The sequence below is a fragment of the Manis javanica genome, chromosome 11 (assembly GCF_040802235.1).
Source record: "Manis javanica isolate MJ-LG chromosome 11, MJ_LKY, whole genome shotgun sequence".
NCBI lineage: Eukaryota > Metazoa > Chordata > Mammalia > Pholidota > Manidae > Manis > Manis javanica.
Window position 1 is genome coordinate 51,645,001 of NC_133166.1, and position 21,338 is coordinate 51,666,338.

The 21,338-nt window shown below is 37.8% G+C and overlaps 1 protein-coding gene across 4 annotated transcripts in view; it reads left to right on the forward strand.

Moving 5' to 3' along the window:
* The window catches only part of ELP4 (elongator acetyltransferase complex subunit 4), a 252,442-nt gene extending 231,678 nt beyond the window's left edge, over positions 1 to 20,764 (forward strand). For all 4 annotated transcript variants that reach the window (XM_073216359.1, XM_073216360.1, XM_017664036.3 and 1 more), the window contains one exon: positions 15,156 to 20,764. In XM_073216359.1, coding sequence (XP_073072460.1) covers positions 15,156 to 15,301 — 146 coding nt within the window. In that variant the 3' untranslated portion in view covers positions 15,302 to 20,764. The remainder of the gene's footprint in view (positions 1 to 15,155) is intronic.
* Positions 20,765 to 21,338: the final 574 nt, after the last annotated feature.

Genomic DNA, 21,338 nt, shown 5'->3' on the forward strand with positions numbered 1-21,338 from the left:
TGTTGGCCACAAGCATTAATATGTGAAGTATTCTGTGCAACATCTTAAGGGTATTTCTGTTAAGAAAAACTAAGTTATAGTGTCTGTTCTCATTGAAGTATGAGAAATAAATATGAAAGTACATATAGTTTTATAAACTTCTGTGCATTACTTCATCTGTTTTTAAAAGTTCTTGATTTAGGGAAAAAAATCTTAGATAATAAAAAAAGGTGCATATTAACATAATAGATTTAAAATACAAATTAAACCTAGTTCTTATACATGTGAATAATTTTGCTAAAATTGCATTGTTTAAATATATAATAAACTAACCGAGATAGGTATGTTATTACCCATTTGAGTAAAAAAGAACTACACTAACTCTGGAAGGATAGCCAGGCAATAAATACATTTTTCTGATATATTACTAGTAACTAAAACTGGTCACTCTTGCATTTCTAGTTGTGTATCAGCCTGTGAACTTGTTTCTCATGTAGCACCTTCATCAGTGTAAGATATGTATATATGGTTTGCAGGGCTTGGGAACAATTAAAGTGAATCCCTTTCATTAACATAAGTTTGGAAATTCTTTTGACTAGTTTAGAAGTAAGAATCATGTTCACATTTTTATTCTTTAAATAGCTTTTCAGATGGTTTTTGACCCATACTTTAAAATATAATCAATGATCCTTTTGTGTGAAATATTAGTATTTAGTTAAAAATTCTAGTTTATGTTCAAGGAGATCAGTTGTAAGATATTTAAGATAGGCCATTAAAATAAACAAGCCAATTAACTGATTTAGGATGTAAATACTTATAAATATTAGTGTTACTTAAAAACAAATTTATAATGGTAACTTGAAGATGCTCATTGAAATTTTTCATTTAGAAACAGAACTGTTATGTGCTTGTAATATGTTCTGTAATTTACAAATACTTCATTGGGTAATTGTTTGATATATCTGTATAAGTTGGTTTTAGAGCAACTAAAAGCCCTTTAGGACATAAGACAGAATGAAAACAAAAGAAAAAATACCACTACTTGATATATTTTTAAAGGAAAAACTCCCACTTTTTCTATCATCATTTGTTGAATTGTGAAACTTGTCAATATTGAACTTCAGAAACCATTTGACGGTCATACCATGCTTTCCTTTGCTTTCAGTGCCTCGTGAGATTTGTGTGTATGTATAATATTCAGGGATTCAGACAGAAATGCATGAATAGGCATATTTCATTTAACCTAGATCTTTTAAACTTAGAGAATTAACCCTATGTAACAATACACAATCACTTCCCTCCATTATTTCATTTTGGAGTGTAATTCCACAAATACCAAATAGCGAAAGGAGCGTTCCCCTCCCTGCAGACCCTCGCTGAAATGACGGCAAACTTCAGTCTCCACTTGAACCATACTGACTCTTCCTGCTGCAGTGGAAACCTGAGGCAGGATTTAGCCGATTCATATGTCAGGTTGTTGATTCTTCTGCATTTTGAGGATCTTTCAGAACTCCTTGTAAAAAGATTTATTAGCTCAATGGTAAAGTTAAGTGGTGGGGGAAAAAAATCCTCCACATGTAAAAGCAAATGAGTTTTTAAAGAACAGAAAATAATCTCTATGAGAAACTACTTCTAGATTACCCTGTGGAAATAAAACTTAACTCTTGTTAACTTTTCTGTAGAAACATGCATTTTGATTAAGCCAAATAAACAAACCAAAAAAAAAATCCCTAAAAGTAGGCATAGTCATTTATCTATATACTCACAAATATTTTGTCTTTTCTGATCATCAGTATTTTTTTTCTTGCTTTATTTGCTTCATTTCCTTTAATTTTATTTCCCATTATTCATGGAGAGGTTTTCTGTAAGACTACATTGATTCTCCAATCTGCATCCCTCAGCTAGAGCACTCGGTTTGGTACTGCCCCATCCCTGCCCAAAGGCATGTAGAGAGAGGGCTCTCGCCTTGCCCAGCCTGTTCACCGAGCTCCCTTTGAAATTGGTGTAGAGGGGAGAGATAGACGTACTGGATGACTATTTGAAACCAGTGTAATTTGTAAATTTGCCATAAATTTTTAAGTGAGTGTTGGGACACAGAGGGTGCCAAAGTGTTTCCAGGGTTAGCATGCTTTCAGAAATCAAAAGAAAATGGAAGTTTTTATCTCATTTTAGAGGTCTCTGATACAAAAGCTTTTTTCCAAAATTTTACCAAGATTTCAGCAATTAATTAATCTACAGACTTAAAAGATAGTAAAATATTCATGGCAACATTACCATGTTATATTTATATGTATAAACAGGCACACACACATACACACACACACACAACACACAGTAGCAACTTATCAAATACTACCACTTAATACCACCTGGGTATTAAATTAAGTTGGGAGCAAGTCAAATGTACACTACCTAGAAGAGTGGACCTTTATCTCACCATGAAAAGTGAAGAAAATCACTGCTGAAATTAATACTTTTCATCTATTCTGAAAAGTTTTTATGCAGTCGTTAGAGAGAAAGCCACATTTCATTTTGTCAAACCAAAAACCTACCTCCTAACTGCCTTTGTATAAAAGCGAACACAACATGTCAAAAATAATAGCATAGCCCTCAATATACATTGAACTGGGAAAAGAAGTTAGGAACAGTTTGGCAAAGATAAAACAAAGTTAATTTTTGTATAATTTTCTCTTCATTCACATTCATACCAGGTAGACTTTGTCAAATACCTATAGTAAAGAAGAACTTGTTCATGCATGCAGAACAAAATAAAATAAGATTAAAAGCTCCAGGAAATCAGCCTGCTTCAAAAAACCATTAAAGTGTGCCTACCCCTCAAGCTTTACAAATGTGTTAATTGTCGTGTTTCAGTCATGTAAATATGTTTCAGCATAAAGTAACCAAGATTTCCTGTTGTAGAAGCACTGCTGTCTGGGGGGGGCAGTGGGGTTGGGGAGGGATGAACGAGGACTAAATAACACACTGTAATGAAACCTGCCTTTGGGCAGCACATGCCTCAGTTCTCAATGCCCAGAAATACTTCACAGACACTCTAGGCTGCCTAGCAATGGGAATTTCTAATTCTGGCTAGCTTGACAAAGTAAATACAACTATTGAACATAAGGCAGCTCCTAATAAAAAACAATTCCCCCTTGTAAACACCTACATTTGGCCCCATTAAAAATTCTTTCTTCATACCCAGGAACTAGCAGACCTGTAAATGTGGGTGTCTCAGAGTAGCTAAAGAGTAGTTGGAGGTTTGATGCTGTCAGGTTGTTTTACATTGCCATTTCCACTAAGCACATCATACCCCATCTCAGGGCTTTGTGCAGTAATGTTCTGCATACACTGTAGGGCATTATGCAGGCAAACACACTGGCCATTATGCTCTCAGGGCTCGTTTATGGACAGCCAAAAGGAAATCAATATATTTTCATAAATATGATATACTTACAAGAAATATATGATTGCCACATATCCAAAATGAGTGTTCAAAAACAGAAAATTTTGAAAGTTATTTAGTGGACTAACATTAATAGGATAGCTTAAGCAATTACCTGATTTCAAAATTCCCTGATTTCTACTTTTTCACATATTAGAACTCATCTATTCCATAAGCTGTATATCAGTCAGACCTCTGCCAGTCTCTAAATTGAATAGTGGAGTGGGTCTACTGTAGTTTTGAAAATCCCTTTTAGGACTCAGTCTTGAGTTTATACTTGTATTTAACTGCTAACACTTTGCTAGATAGGAGGTAAGGAGCAAACATTAGTTTGAATTCTAGTAGATGAAAACAAGAGAATGTTACCTTTGCCACCTCCAGAGTAGTTAATATATGCTTAAAAGAAAAAAGGAATAAAAAGGAATCCTCATGTAATTAGTAGTTTGAATTTATTTCTAAAAAATGTGTTTTCTTTCAAGCTCAACATTCAGATCTAAAAACACTGTGTGTTCCTAAAGTACCTTACTATTCCTTAAGCCACCTAAGGGCAGTACCCGAAATACTGCTCCTAAAATATTTCCTCACTTGTCTCAGGTAGAAAAGAGGCTTCCTGACAAAGCAGGCTTGAAGAAATGACAAAATGATAGTCTGTCCACAGAAGGACCCCAGTCTTCCTCCATTTACTGCCAGAGCAGCAGTAGGCCCTAGATCTCAAGCATCTCTCAGCTTGGCCTGCTGAAGCTTAATTCAAATTCTACGCACTCTGGAGTGTATGTGCTCCTGCCTGCATTGTGTGTTTCAGAGCTATACAAGCCTTGGGTGAAGCAGCGTTTGGAGACCAGTTGCCAGAGTGAGAAGCCCTAATATACAATGAAGGAAAGATGAGTGGATGGGAGTCAGCTGGGGAGATATGAGGAGCCTCATTGAGGCCGTCAGGGCATCACAGGGGTGGAAGTGGCTGTGTGTGACTAACCCCTCTCACTCCTTTATCCCAGAGAAGAAGAAGGGGATTAGGAGAAGGCAGCCTTCACAGTGTTGCTGCTGCCCAAGTTTAGGTAGCAATTTAAGCCACCTTATTCCAAATGTTACCTAGATGATTTTTTTCAGTCCTGCTCATGTTAAAACAATTGAGAATAAAATGTGCAAAAGAACAAAGGAGGAACTAAAAGAAAAGATACTGACTTTAGTTTGTATTTTAAGCAGAGTTCTCCAAGAATTATCTAATTTGTTCTCCATCAAGATATTAAATAAGGGAGGAAAATAGCATGACCCCCACATCTTAAATGTCTGGACGCTTAGGAGCTTTGGGACTGAAACATGGTAATGTTCTTATTACTAGGTAATCCAAAAGATTCTGACTCACTTTTTGAGAGGATTAAACTCATCCCCACAAACAGTACTGCCAGAGTGTCTCCTCCATGAACATTTCACACACAGCCCAACCCCTCCAACTGGAGTCTTTCTGCTAGGCAGGCATGAGATTGAGAACCACCATGCCCCGTGTAAGGAGGCTGGGAGAAGAGAGATGCTGTGGATCACTTAATATAAAAAGAAAAAAAAAAACAGGATCTCAAGTAGCCAGTGTATACCACCTTTTGGAAAAGTCTTCTTTTATAGAACATTTGTGTTTGCAACAACTGTTGTTTTCTATTATTGAAAATGTCCACTCATGGTTTTATAAGGATATGAGTGAGATAGCCCTGGTATTCATAGAAATAAGCTTACACCACTTTGCTCTAAGAATTAAATTCAAGTCACTTAGCACAACTTACACACCATATACAATCTGATACCTACCTAGCAGCTATACTTCTCATAGCCACTCCCTTGTTTGTTGACTACTCCAGCAAAGCTTACATTTTTTCTGTCCTTCAAACATGCCAAGTTATTACTGCCTTAAGTCTTATGCATTTTATTACCCTTGCCTGGAAACTTCTTTATTCCAGGTTTTCATAGGTCCTCTCTCAAATTTAGATCTTAGGTAATATGCATTCTCCAGAAAGTCCTTCACCGATTAAATAGCAACCCCAGCCAATATCATACCACCATGCTTTATCTCCAGCAAAGCACCTTTCACCATCTGAATTATATTATTCATTCATTTGCTTTTCTATGTTACATGTCTCCTCTTGAGTCATGTCAGTATCTGTATATTGCCCTTTCTCAAGTTGGAAGTTCTTTGAAAACAGGGATCTTGCCTATCTTGTTCACTATTTTATCTCTAGCACTTGGGAAGATTCTGGCACATAGAATAATGAATAAAATGTGGACTCTGAAGTCCGACTGCCTGAGTTCAAATTCCATTAGATACCCTGAAGTTGCACTATCACTTCTGCTCTGCCCAGACTTGGTCATGTGGTCCATGGCTAAGCTGAAAGGGAAGTGGAGAAGTGAAGTCTTTATTCAGGGTGGCCATCTTTTCAAGATTCTTCTACTAAAGGCAAAAGGGAGAGTAGATATGGGAGGATTATTATTAGTGTGGCCTAGTCCAGAACCCTTTAGAACCCAAATATCCATGCACAGCCATCTTCCCATACACTTGCCAGGAGTGAGTGGGAAATTCTACGGGCTAGAAACTACAAAAGGGCTCTGCTGGGCAGTAAGACTGTTGCCCAGTTTGTAGCTCCCACTGGGGCTCTCTGGAAGAAATTCCCTGGTCTGATAGCCTCTGTATGCCTTTAGGAAGTTATCCCTGTCCATTATCAGTCATGGCTATGTGAAGTCACCACTGGAGAGTGGGTCTTTTTGGGGCTGCACAGTTTTCATAGATCAGGTTTAGGGGCCTAAGATTACTTTAGGGGTAATAATCATAGACTTTTGACCAGGCTTGTGATTTCTTTGCAATGCAATTCCCTCAAGACTTTAGGTTTCCAGTCTATTTGCTTCTCTTCAGTCCCACATGCACATAATCACAGCCAGGGAGTTGTCTAGACGTAGTTCTGTGATTCAGCTTTTAGAGAGAGATCCTAATTATTGATGCAGAAGGAAAATTTATACTAGACAATTGGGGACTGGCAAAATAGTTGTAAAGACTGGAAGACGTTGCCACTGACCTGGCCTCCAGGGAAGGTGCAGCCTTACCATAGTCAAGAAGATGAGGAATTGGGAGGCCACCCCTAGAGGTGTTAACTGAAAGTGCACACCTCTGTGGGTGCAACCTTGGGGTAGGTAAGTTCCCACTGCCACCACTACAAGTGCTCCTTATCCCCCATGAAGCAAGTACCCAGACATGGAAGCACTGACCTGGCCTTCGCCTCCTCCACCATCTCACAGCTCACAGGAAGCTGTTGACCAGTCACTGGAGTACTGAAGCAAAAAAACTGTCCCCACAACAGTGCTTGCCAAAGGCAGCAGTCAGAGCAGCAGAAAGATGGCTCCTGCTTCCTTTCCACCTTCTAAATCAAGTACAGATGGATGCATCTAGAATTGACCCTGGAACAACATAAGTTTGAACTGCACAGGTCCATTTATACATGGATTTTTTCCAATAAATGTATTGGACAAAATTTTGGCAGTTTGCAACAATTTGAAAAAACTCATAAATGAATCACATACACTAGAAATATTGAAAAAAACTAAGAAAAAGTTATGTCATGAATGCATAAAATATATGTAGCTGTTAGTCTATTTTATCATTTGCTACTATAAAATCAACAGTAGGCTTTTAGTACTTTTGGGGGAATCAAAAGTTATACACAAATTTTCAACTGCACAGGGACAAGGATCAGAGGGCCAGCACCCCCAACTCCTGAGTCGTTCAAGGGTCAGCTGTAATTGAATAGGCGTAATTCATACCTGTCCAGCCTCTGACCTATAGGCAGGCACACCATGAGGCAAATGGATGCTTGTTCACAACTGTTCCATTGGAAGACATGAGTCTTATTTTCTGGCTTCTCTATTCTACCCATATCCCTTTCTTTCATCTTATTAGTAATGAGCATGGAGCCATCTAAATCATCAACTTGAGAGGGAAGGCAACACCCTTGATCTGACTTTTGTCTCTGAGCTGGCTCCCAATCGCTGGCTGGCTTCTTAAGGAGGGTGTTTTCACCAAGGCTTAAGGGCACAGCCATCTCCTGTGAAGGTTGTCTGTTTCATTGTCCAGGTACAGAAACAGCTGTGTTTTTCAGCCCTCTGAGGCCCCAAATTACCAAGCCTTTAGTCAGCTTAGATTGTGGGCTGCAGGCTGAGCACCTCCTTTAACAGAGCTGCAGCCCCATCTGTCTCTTCTTCCAAATTTTATACCTCTAGCCTAAGTTCATGTCTCTTTTATAAATAACATTGTTGAAAGTTGCAGGAAGCAACTGACACACCAATATTCTGAATTTCTCCAATGTTTCATCTGGAGCCGCTAATTTAGGAGTTACAAGGTTTGACTTGCAAGTCATTACAGGCATGACAAGTGTCACCAGCTTTCTAATCTGCAATATGTAACTCACTGCCCACCTTCCAACCACTAAGCCAATACATATTTAGATCACAAAACTCAAGTACTCTATTTTCCAGGTATTAAATTCTGTATAAACAGGAGATAGGTTAGGCTGTTATTAAAGAGATTCAAAAATAAGTGGCTTAAAAATGCAGCGTTTCATGCATCTCTCACAGGAGAGCCCAATTTGGTGGCCCAGGGCTCTTTTGGTGTCCAGATGAAGTCAGGAGACCCTAGACTAATGTTACCGGTTTGCTGTGCCGTCTTGAGCCCATCCCTTCCACCTGATGGTCCAGGACGGCTGCTTCAGCACCTCTCCTTGAGCCACACTTCAGCCAGTGGGAAGAGGGAAGTTAAGCTTGTCCCTGACATTTGCAAAGCCTAGAGTAAGAATGCAAGTAAAGGACCACATAATCATTGTATACCTAAAAAATACTAAGTTATCAAGCCAACAACCATTAAATATGCTTTGTCTTTCTTCCTTCACAAATATACCTTCCTGGAAAGCCAAGTTTGAATTTAAGATCACAGTTACAGTCCAGAAATGCAGACATAAGGAGAACTGGCCTGTACTCCTCCTCCTTTCTCCATCCACATAGCATGCGAATGGCAGTGCCTTGGCTATTCCTGGTGCCCCAGGGTGTGTACGCAACAACACAATCCATCCCTGGGGGATGAACCTTGGAGGAAGAGGCCTGTGCAGGTTTTGTGCACATTTGGACATGGAGTTCTAAGGTTCTGAATACCCAGGACATGTGTATAAGAAAGGATATGGGCTCTAAATGAGCACAACCCCTTCATGCTGTAATTCTTCAGCCTGTGAGGACCCAGGATGGGAGCCCTCTTGCCAGACCCAAGTAGAGATACCAAGGGATACAGGGGAAGTAAATGGCACCTCCCTGCCTTTAAAGATCTGACCCTAACCTTAACCATAGCACTTTGGCTAAAGGTGAAGGACCAGAACTTAGTCACTCAAGCCTCATTTATTGGCAAAGGAAGCTGAGAAATGTGGCCTTTATTCAGGGAGGGCAGGTACCCCCCTATACTCAGAGATTCTTTTTCTCGCTGCAAAAGAAGAAAACATACTGAGAGTGAGCTAGCTATCTCTGCCACGGACACTTTTCACAAATCACACTTTGTTTAGACAAGTAAGTTCTTCACAATCTGCTTTCAGAGAGGTGAGTTTGGAGGCAAGACAATGCTGTCAGTTATAATTGACGGTCAAAATAATTGCACACCTGAGCATGTTTAATGGGCAGCCAATATGCAATGTGCCAGCTCTGAAATTTTCTCATTTTCAGATCAATCAGGAAGAAACAAATTTTTTTCAATTCAAAGGGTGTAGTATTATTAGGACATTCAGTAAAACAATTTTAATCTTAAACCCTGAGAAGGAATTGGACCTTAAACAATCAAAAACTAAATCCTAAAGCCTGAACATGTTTGTGAGTTTTTTCCAGAAATACCCAGCCACTACCAAATGTACACTTACCAATCTCAAAAGAGCCCATTGTTTTCCCTGGCCTCTTTGTATATGAGAGTCACAAAAAAATTCACCGAAATTAAGCAGATGCATCTTCCACATTGCAAAATTTTAACCCAATGGAGAATAACTACAATATAACATTACATTATAATAGCATAAGAATTATGGAATAATATAAATGTAACAATGCAAAAACATAATGATTATGTAATAGCATATAACATTGACTTGTTTTGTAAGTTGAAACAACATTGTAAAATCTTGTCAAGAAATCGTAGAGACACTGTGATAAATAGATGAAACCTACTTCCTCTGTCTTCTTCCCTTTATCATCCTCCTTGTGCCACTGGAAGGACTAATCTGTCTTTCCACAAAGGAAAGGGAAATATCTCTCTTCTTATGCATAGAGCAAGAGAGGCTCTGACCACTACTTTAGTTCCCACTCTCTGGACTTGCAGAGGCAGTGTGCATTTTCTTGGTTGGAAACTAAGACTGGAGCCCCAGGTAGTCGGTGATAGCTCACATGCCACATGGCTTCTTCTGGATGGTGATTCTTCACTGTGACCCTTCTTGAAACTGTAGCTGACTTGCTAGTTGTCTCCTTCTTCCATAATAGTCGATTTGTTAAACATATTTGCACATTTTAAAATATTTCCCAGCCTCCCTTGAGCCAGGTGTAGCCATGTCTTCAGTTCTGGACATGAGTGGAAATGAGGTGTCCAGCTTCCAGCCAGGTCTTGCCTTCTTGGCCCCTTCTTCTTCCCACCAGCTGAGAGAGAGCAAAAATATCAGCCATGGAACCAGAAGTGGAAGCCCCTTCTTAAGGATGGCAGACCTGTCCTTCCAGCTCAGAATCACCTACATCTAGACTTTAAAAGGGGAAAGAAAGAAACTGCTATCTTTTTTTTTAAGTCATTTTTTGGAGGGGATGGGAACAACTACTTAGCTGTACACTAATTCATTCCCTGCCATTCAGAGCATTGCCTCCTAACACAGACTATGGCTACAGATATGAACAAATCATCCTCCAGGTGAGGGTATCACACAGCTCTTGAAACAATCTGGAATGGATCAGGATAGCAAGCCTCTTATTAATTTATTTCCTCTCCATTATTGTAAAGAGGGAGAAATGCTTTTAAAACACCAGAAGCTTCATCTTCTCATATTTCCTTAATTAGTTATTTTGTCAGCAATGAGGACGTGTGTGAAAGATAGATTATTAAAATAAGATGGACCCCAAATGGCCTCTTCAATACAGCCATGCTTATTTTCACTATCCCAGAGCCAGGCATCTGACATGCCCCATTTTCACTACTGCCCCTACAGAGTATGAGGAAATTGTTTATAGACTTTTTAAATCTTTCCAGAAGCAAAGACCATGATTTCAGTTTCCTTTTATATTTGTTTATAGAGCTGAAGTTGAGGGCAATGTGTACTTAATGTTCAGATGCTGGCTTAGTGACTGAGACCTGCTGGCTAAGTCCAACACTCTGTTTCTGTTGCTTATAATTATGTGTAGTTCATTATATTTGTAAATCATTTCCTTGCCCTAATAAACTCACTTATTTTGATCTTGTTGAGTTGTATATATTTTTATGAGCCACCTCAAATGAGTTTTGGGAGAAAAAAGAGGTATAAATAAGTTAGTGTAGTACTGGTAGTTCACAAAACACTTATACATTCCCATCGGATTCTAACAGCAGTCTTTTGAGTGGGGGATAGATGAGGACACTGAGGTTTAGACATATGAATTAACTTTTCTGAGGTCACACTCAGAATGGGTGACAGAGGGAGTTATCAATCTTTCGCTGGCTGCCCCTGTTAAGGGACCAGTGTAGAGCCCATATGTTCTAAGGTGTTTGTAAGTTTTATTTTAAATTGGCTATGTTTTAAAGAAAAAGAAAAAGAAAAATCTCTTAGAAAGTATTTAGAAATATTAACATGTATTTCTGAGCTTCTGAGTAATACAAAGTGGGCTTTTTAAGAAATGTCATAAATTTTTAAAGAATTGAAGTAAATCTCCATTCACCTGCTTTACGTAGAGTTAAAATGTACTACATCAATTGTCAGAAAACCAACAGAGCCTGGTGGTTTGGTGTTGGCAAAATATGAAAAATATAAATTGATTAAATTTATTTTAATAGATATTTACCTGCAATTTGTCTCAAATCCAGGTATAATCTAGATTCATTATCATGCCCCTTCTGTCTGGGAACTGTGAGTGCTGAGCATAGGCAAGCCTGGCAGGCCAGGAGAAAGGAATTAGGAAGCAGACTGTGGAGCCAGGAAATCCAATCATATGTGTCTGTAGGATCCATTTAGGTGCTGATTCGAGAAGGAACAAAATGTAGACAGTGGCTGAATCCAACAAAGAGACAGAGGTAGGCAGGGGTGAAGAATCTCCAAGTCTGACTCAGCTTGGTACCCCCTGGAGCCATGGAGCAAAGCGTTTTTGCTGCTGCTTTATTGCGACCCAGGGCTTCCGATGGGCCTAAGGGTGCCCTTAGCAGGGGTTTCCCAGTCTGCCAGAACATGCTGCCAGCCTCAGTGTTTCCCACCTGGTAGCACTGTAGAAAAGGTACCCGTCAAGCCAGTGGAACCACTGCACATCACCTGGCCTCTGTAGGAAATTGGGAGATGTCACACCTTTCCCAAATCCCTTCACCTACATAGAAATCATCATTTAGACAAGGCACTAATGAAAGAAATAGGCATCCAGCCAGCCAAATGTGCATCTCCTGCATCAGCAACATAATTGGTTCCTCCCAGAATCTGTGGAGGGGGTGCTGGGTGGGAAAAATTTCCAAAACAAAATATAAGAGACATTTTTGGCCCTGGCCTCAGAATCCCAGATATAAAAGGAGGAAGATGAATACCTTGATTTGGTTTATAGGGTTGAAATGGTGTGTTTTTTTTATTATCTGATTTTTATTTAAATGATTACTCAGTAAAACCTCAAGGTCTAAAATTTGTATGCCACCACAGCCTTGCAGCTTTAGTGTAAAGGAGGTCACCATGCTATGGAGAATATCACACAGCATATTTCTTCAGAAGACAGATCTGGGGTACAGCAGCATCTGAACGTTTACTTGTCAAGTGTGTAAATGCTTTGGAAGCCTCAAAGGAAAAGTCCCTGGTGCACCTGGCAAGCCTGGAACTTGATCTTTCCTTCTTCCTTGCTGCTTCACATCACACTGACATGGTGCACAGGGGGGTGCTCAGAAAAAAAGAAAACAAAACCCACTACTTGAGAATTTAGTCTGCATAGTAAGCTCCTTCAAGTAATAACAAAAGCCAGCAAAATCATACGTAGATTCCCATGTCGCCAAGTGCCATCCTTGGGCTTTTTCAAAGGACATGAGTATGCAACTAGCTTTTCAGTATAACATTTTAGTTAGAAGCATTTAACCATATCGCCCAAAATTTTTGTGCTCATAAATTATACACGAATGATATTTGACTTTTCTTCAAAGCCATTCAACCTGAAAGATTTCCAAGCATGTCACATGTCACACTTAGCTACTTTTGCTATGAAGGGCTTTCCGCCAACTGGCTCACATTCACTGCCTAGAGAAGCAGAGGAAGAGAAATTTTTAGCAAATAGGTAAGCTCCTAAAATAAATTGCATTATGCCAGTTCTGAATAAATGACACTAGTTTCTTCATTTAGATTATCAGAACAGTTTGACCCTTCAAGCAAATGCATCTTAAAGATTTATCATTGTACTATTAAGCAAATCACCGTTTCTACATGTCAGAATCCAACTCATTATTTCATACCTCGCCCATCTCCGTGAAGCTTTTCCTGCTCCCCTTCCGTCACCATGATTTCTGCTTTGTCTCTGCCTTTCTTGTAGACCTGATTTGGAGTATTCATTATGATGGTTAACTGTGTACTTGTCTTCATCATGTTACTATGGAAGGTGCTCTGTTCACATATCCTCTCTGAATGCCTTGTTCAAATAGATTCTAGATATTTGTTGACTTCAGTTGATTTCCTAAACAGCCTAATCATCTGACATCAATCTTTGTGAGGTTCCAACCAAAAGTATACACACACATGCATATGTTTTTTATGATTAATTTTAAGTTTCAGATACCCTTCATATCATGCATGGATCTTAGTTATTTTTCCTTTGCTTATTAGTAACAGCTATAAGAACTTAAAGAAACATTAAAATATAAAACATACAATTAAATGTCTCTTTTATTCCACATGAACACTGATAGAAAGTTAATGCTACAAAGACATTCATACCCTCAGACTGTAGAGGCATGCAGTCTTATATAAGTTCCTAAGCTTTTTGTGCTTTCATTTCTGCTGAAATTCTTTCTGGAACAAACCAGGGTATGAAGAAATGACAGAATTATTTAAAACGAAGAAATAAATATGTCTTTGAGCTTTTTTTTAATCATTCAAGAAATAGAGATTTAATTACTTAATATGTCACAGGCTGGATGCCAAGTATGGATGCAAATGAGGAATACTGTATGAATTTTACTATTTGGATCTTACAACTTTTCTTGACCTTTCTTTGTTGACCATATATCTGTATAATAGTGTCCTTCATCCTAGGTATATTTGCAGTAAAAAATAAGTACCATAAAGCTCAAGGAAGAGTATTCTCATAAATTATTTTTAATGTTTTAAAATAGTTTGATCCTCTGCACACAGCTTCTGTTTACATGACAACAAATAAGCCTTTTATCAGGAAGGAAACTAGCTGGAACATATGCTTGTGCATCACAATATTTTGGCAAAAAAAGAATGGTTCTATCCTTTTTTTGTCTTTTTTTTTCCCCCACATTGAAGGGATCTTCCAGATGAAGGGTTTCAGGTAGATTGTCTCTAGGTCAGTTCACTTCTACCAGGTGTTCACTAGTCATCAGGGAGGGCCCCCTCCTGCTGTACCTACTTCTCGCATCCACTCTGTGCCGCACCTAACAGACACATCCCTTTGAGTTTTATGAAATCGTGTGGGTGGGAGCACTAACAGTTAAAGGAATTTGATAGAAAGCCTTCCAAAAACTTAAAGTTCTTTTGAAATATGAATATTTCTCCCTAATTACAGCAACAGTTCTGTGATTATGGTCATTTACTGGGTCTGTTTAAATCAACCTGTATCTGCAGAAAAACAGTGAGGGGTGGGAGATGTTCAAAGCTACACTACACTTTTAAAAATATAATCCACCAGCATGCACAGGAACAGACTTACCAAGACCTGGAACACATGTTATAGCTAACTTATCTCAGCATGTGAAAAATATGGACCATTTGGTATCATTTTTTTTATTATGTCAATATTTCTGTGAAAATCATAAGTTCCTAGAACAAGTATAGCCTGGAAATAGAGTCCTTAGGTCAACTTAATAGACAAAGGGCAACATGGGAACATGTAATTGATGCAAAGCTAAATTCGATAAAAAAAATAGCATTTGGAGCCCTGGCAAAAACCAAACAAAGCCAAAAAACAACTCTGCCATGATTATGTGGTATTTTCCAATTATGCTTTTATTTATGCATTTACATGATTTCATTTCTACCTAAATCCAGATACATTTAGTATGGACTCTGGAAATGGTCCACTAGGACTCCTGGTCCAGTTCCTATAATGGCAATAATTTTTTAAATCTAGTATAAGAATAAGATGTAATTATATGGGGCTTCAGCCTGAGGAACTGTTTTAGCAGGAATTTTATATGCAAGATTAAATGCTGATCAACAGAGCATAATATTGTATCCTGAAGTGTGCTAGCGAGAGCAAAATTAATTATTCTTTTTTCTTCTTTCTTTCCTTCTCCTGAAATCTTCTGCCATAGCGACTGCATTTGCCTCCAGACTTGTCAGAGACAGTGAGCCGCTCAAGCAAACAGGATCTGGCAGAAACCGCCAAGCTGCTGGGCCCAGGCTGTGGCATGATGGCCGGAGGCAAGAAGCACCTGGACTTCTAGTGATTCCTCCTTAGCTGTTGCATGCAAAATGATATGACACTCTAATTATGATTGCTAATAGCTTATGTAAATATTTTTCTTAACAATTTGACCCTCCAATCCTTGAAAAACACAGGATTGCAGAATGAGGCCACTGCTCTTCAATTTTTAAAACCAACTTTTTACACAGAAGTAGTACAGCAGAAATGCTTTCATTTTAAAATTGTTTTGTGCTATATCTAGAGAAAACACATAATCTTCTTTTCAAATAATACAAATAAAATGTAAAAGATTCAAGCTGCCTTATAGCAGTTATCGTTGTATCTGTATAAAGGCACTTAGTTCAAGGTAAAGCAGTCTTTCACAGCAAGTAGCATATAAAACATTAGAAATTCTAAGTTGTATGAAAAAAAACACATTTTCTCCCCATTTCTGGAAAAGGTCACTTGCTGCCAAAAAATGCAAAGGTTTTTTTTAATTAAAAATTCATTTGCTAATATGTAGATTGTAATCAAATGAATTTGCCTTTATGCATCCATACTAAATTGATGAAGACAAAATAATATTTTGGGATTAAGACTACAGTAAAGATAACTAGTCTGCATAGCAGTTATTAAATATAAAGAACTCAAGTGATAGAAAGCATGGAAAAAGAAGTTGGTGGTCTTCTGTTTAATAATCCTAAACAACTCAAGTCAGCACTATGAAATTATGTCAACAGACATAATTCAGGATTGAAATTCAGACTGACAGCTGTGTTAACACTAGGATACTGGGAAGAAAACAAGCATTGAAGCTTGGCGAGAGATTTTTTTACAGAACTTAGGTCTGAGACAAAGTAGAAAATTGAGGCTCACTCAGATTTCCGCTGTATCGTGTAAACCCTTTGTTAATTATGAACTTTGGTTGGTATGTATATTTATAACTTATACACACATGTCTTTGGGGGTATATAGCATACAGAACTAGTTTTCCTATAAAACACTAGGTTTTTAATTGTATGTAGTTCCATATTCTCAAAGCTTTGCACACATAGCAAAAAGCAAATAGTTAAAAAGTAACTTGCATATTTAAGTAAAGAGTCTAATTTTTTACAAAGCTGTTTAACATCTGTTAGGAGAAATTGAATTTCCAAAATACATCTCAACTATGTTAGAATAACTTGAAGCAGTTTTAACTAGCATTTTTAAGCAGTTTGCTTTAAATATACCACAAATTATACTTTATTTGTTCTTGACAACATTGTAGAAAACAAAGGCTAGGTTTTTTAAACTGTCTCACCAATATGATGAATGTCAGTCACTTAAAAAAAAACCCACTGTAGCATAAACACATACTGTATACAGCTTTTATTCAGAATTAGAATAATTGAATCAATGACAGTGATTTGCCAGGATGTCAAATCTCTCCATCATATCCTGTCACTACCAGTTTATTTTTTGTGATCAAAATCAAAAAGACAACTATTTTGTCACCCGCTATTTCATTAGTACTAAAAATCAGGTTTCTTCTATTTTTTTAGAGTGTCTGGTTTATTTTTTTCACTTCTTTTAATTCTAAAGACACAAATTCTTCCCCATTTTCTTTTCAAAATAAAATTTCAGAATTGATCTGTCAGTTAAAATTGAAGGGCTTTTATACTAAGCAAAGATGCTTTTAAAATTTAAAGCAACTTCGAAAAATCAGTATAGTCCATAGATAACAAATAATGTGCAGATACTCCACAAAAGCTTTGTTATGTCCTTTGAAAGCATTATGAACAGTGTGAATAACTTCAAATGAATATTTTAGTAGGGTTATTATTTTAATAACTCTTAACCTTTTTCTTACCGTGTTGTGATTCATTTTATACAAACACACAACAGAACGATTACATAGCATTTGACTCTGAAAAGGAAATGTGAGGTCATCAGATATGTAAATTGCTTGTCAAAAATACTTAATAGGTCATTGATTTACTACCCTGGCTACTACCAAGTCTATAAAATTAACACCCCATTACTAGTTAATATATGCTTTAGAAATAGATAAATACTATAAAAATTGTATGTGCATATTTGAACCCTTATTTTAAATATAAAAGAAACTTAAAACTCAGTAAAAGTGCATTTTGAAAAATAATAGTACCTGGGCTTTCCAAAAATCAGATCCAAGTGTTTTGTTGCTCTGATTCACTAGGCATCACTTATTGTAAAAATAAGCTACTGGAGAGGGATGTATATTTTTTGTCTTCCTCCCATAAAAGCCCACACTAAAAATATGTTTTTTCCTTCTGAGAACATCATCAATTATCCAGCTGCTAATAACTCACTACATAAAAAAATTGACTTTCAATATAGGACTACAGGCCATTTTGATACATTACGGAATATATACTGTATTAACACACATTTTTTCAGTTCTCAGCTTTTTGCAAAGATACAAATATGAAGGTGACAATGCCAAACATAGTACTTGAAATGTCCTCATATCTTTTAAATGTTTCTAAAACTTCAAGACCCTATGTGGTATTCACTTCTTATGCTAGATTTGCCTTTCTTTAACATGAGGCAAATATTTTGACTATTGCATTCTACTCAGGTGCTGGACTTCCAAGACCTTCTAAATTTCTTTTTAGCAGCCACTAATTTTCACTTTTCCTTTCTTCCATTTATTCTTTATCTCCACCTCCAAGATCTGCAAATACTAACACTAGACAAAATAACTACTTCAAAAGGAGCAACACTCTCTTATCAATTCCGTATCTTTAAATTTTAAAGAATCAGATACAAACATACAAAAGGAAAGGGGGGGGACCCTATTCATTTGTTTAAACCTATTATGAATGTCATTTCTAAAACATCGTGTAATGTTTTCCAAAGATAGGCACCATCAATGCCATCAAATTTAAGCAATACTAACTCTAAGTACTTAGAGTTGAAGTTTAAAACTGGTTAGTGAAGTCATTTGTGACCAAGGTAGGAAAAAAAAATGATGAGATTTATTCTTGAGAAACCTAAGAATTTGTATTTGGCCTTGGTGAGTCAAACATACAGAGAAGAAAACATTTTTGTTTTGTTTTGTTTTTTAATCTTGTCAACATTAAGGCCCAGAGCAAAAAGAAACAAGAGAAGAATATAGACATCATCTTAAGATGACAAAAATTCACAGAACAAATTGAACCTTAAAATTATACTATATAAATGAATGTTAGGAAACCTAGTTATGATTTTTTTTTAAGTGGGAAGAAATGATTGTGAGTCATAAGAGGAAGCCAAGTTGCATACCATTTAAGAGTTAGGAGGCACAGCTTTGGGGGGAAAATATTCTGGGAATTTCATTATAGTAAGAAGCATTGGTTTAACTGAGAGTAATCTGAATCTTTCTTACTCAGACATTCAGTTACAATTCTGTTCCCCTGGTCTCCGTAAGTCATCAAGTTTGGAGAAAAATCATAGGCTATTTATTAGTCTTGTGATTCTACTGAGGATATCACAGATAGAAGGTCACCATCATAGAAAATCACATCAAAGCATCCCTGCAGAATCCCCACTGGTAAATATATACCTATCAGTAAATAAACACAAATAAATTATTTCAGCAGTGAGTAAAAGGCCACCTCCTGGGCACTGCCTCCGCACAGTGTCACGCTGTCCCTGGGAGAGGCCCTGGAGCACCATTCAGAAGGAAGCGCCCGTCCCTAAGGCAAGGGCAGAAGGCGAGGCAGCCGGTCCATCCTGCAAGACCAGAGGGCTTCTGCAGCTGAGCAGCCACTCTTCAGACTCAAGCGGACTGTGCCACAGTGCCCTGGCAGTGCTGACTCTCAGAGGGCATGTACACATACCCAAGTGCACATATACAGACCATCCACTTCCACAACACTCCCCTTCCCCCATTCCCAGCTCCTGCTCCCAAAGTGCCACACCCAGTTCTCCAATGTCTGTGCCTCTACACAATAGAGCCCTGGGCCAGCACTAGCTGCCTGACCAAGGCCCAAATCAGAGCCAGTTGGAAATTCCCTTCTTGGGGGGAAAAGTCAGCCAGCCAGCAGCTGCAGCACACACTGCACATAGCCCTTCTGTGATAGTTCCCCAGGCACACATCCCTCAGGGACTGTAGGCTGCAAAATGTCAGGAGGTAAAAATATCTGCATGGGTAACTGTACTGACAGTACATATGTGTGCACACTCTGCAAAGCATGCAAGCATACAGTGCAGACGCATTAAATAAAACACGCGAACACAGGAAAACTAATCAGCCTAGGAAGGTGTCTCTAAATGTGCAGCAGTTCTGATGGAATAAAATTATGAATATCAGCATGCTGGAGAAATGATTCACAATTATTTGTTCACAAGTAATTCCTTAATTAGAAAATAGATGTTGAGCTAGAAAGTTAATTTTCATGGCTTCCAATTATTTTCTGTATTTCTGATCATTTGCCTTTGGGACTTAACCCACCCCATCCGCCCACCCCCCAAAAAAAGAGCAGAGTACAATTCCATGGAAGTGTGTCTTTGTCCCCAGAGGTGTCTGCCTGTGCAAGCATTTACTCTCGACTGCTCCTACCCCTGGCCATTGACTGAAGTTTGCAGAAGAAAACTTCTGTGTTGACTTATATGTTGCACAGACAGACAGAAATAAAAGTCTCAGACAGGCCTTTTTTACCCAACAAAGGAGGCTTATTTTTTTCCATTCTTTACTTGGGCTCAAGCACTCCTGCCCTGCGTGCCGCCACTTTAAACATGATCAGATCTGTGCTTCATTGCAAATAACAACTGACCAACAATAGGCCCTGCTTCATAGATTTGGGGATGTTTGGCTTAAGCTGCCAATGACTGAAGGCCTTTAACTCCCACCGGCCAGTCACAGGCCGCTTTGTTGTTGTCTGTTGATGTGTCTGTGCTCATTATTCCTTGACATGCAACATCCACCCTCCACCCTCCAACCATCCACACCGCACAGAAAGCGAGATTCAAATGGGAACAGCTGTAGTGGTTCAATGGGAAATGATGCCTCTTGTGCAAAGGGGAGGGAGAGAGAAAAGGAGAGGGCCTATCTGAGAAAGGGAACAGCTTTCAGAGTCTTGTATAAGAAATCTACTTCTGAATATACTTCAGAGAAATCGCTGTTGAAATAGGCTGACAGTGGAAATCTGTCCAGATTGAAAATGCCAACCCTAATTCAAAAGACAATTCCTAGTTAATAGCTTGTTGCATTTTTTTAATTATTTCTAGACTTTGAGCTTTTGAATGAAACAGCTTTCTGGGAAATGTTACCATTTTGTATATATGTTGTGGGTATAAATGGGCACAGGTCTATACACAGCTTTAAGCAGAATTTTTTCCCTAATATTTCTGATTTATGAAACAGGGAATTCTTTAAGGATCATCAGGATTTTAAATAGACTATGTATGAAAGTAACCATTGCTTTAGGATGTTCATCTAACATGGAAACAAAATTTGTAACACCACACTATAAGGTTAAAAAGCAAATAGTATAATAAAGGAAATACAAAGGCTTTGGCATGGTTTTTACAATCAACAATGGTTAATTTTGATATGTAGTTGTGAACAACTTCAAAACACTTACGTTTAAAACTCTTGCAAGCACTTTTAATTGTTTAGGAATGAATTCTAGATGCACAAAATGATTGGACTGTGAACAGTAATACAACTATATCTAAGAACAATTAACTTTGCTGGCCAAAAAAGAAACGTATGATTGCATGAAAATGTGTATAAAACATCTATAGAGTATCCTTGTCAAATATAAATGAAATTAACTTTATTATAGAAATCATTCTGAGGATTTCTAGGGAAGACAAATACTTACATTTTGACATAAAACAAATTGGATTTTATCGAAGACACACTCTACCTTTTAGCTATCAACTTTTTTCTTTCTTGAACTTATATCTTACCCTTTTTTGCACATAAACTTCATCTGTTAACAACCTTTGGAAAACCAACAGATATTTCTTACATAAATCTAGTGCATGTTGTTCCAGGTTTACTTATATGCAAAGGAATGATACAAACTTGGAACATCAGTCCATAAACTATGAACAGATGGGTAGAAGTATTTGATATATC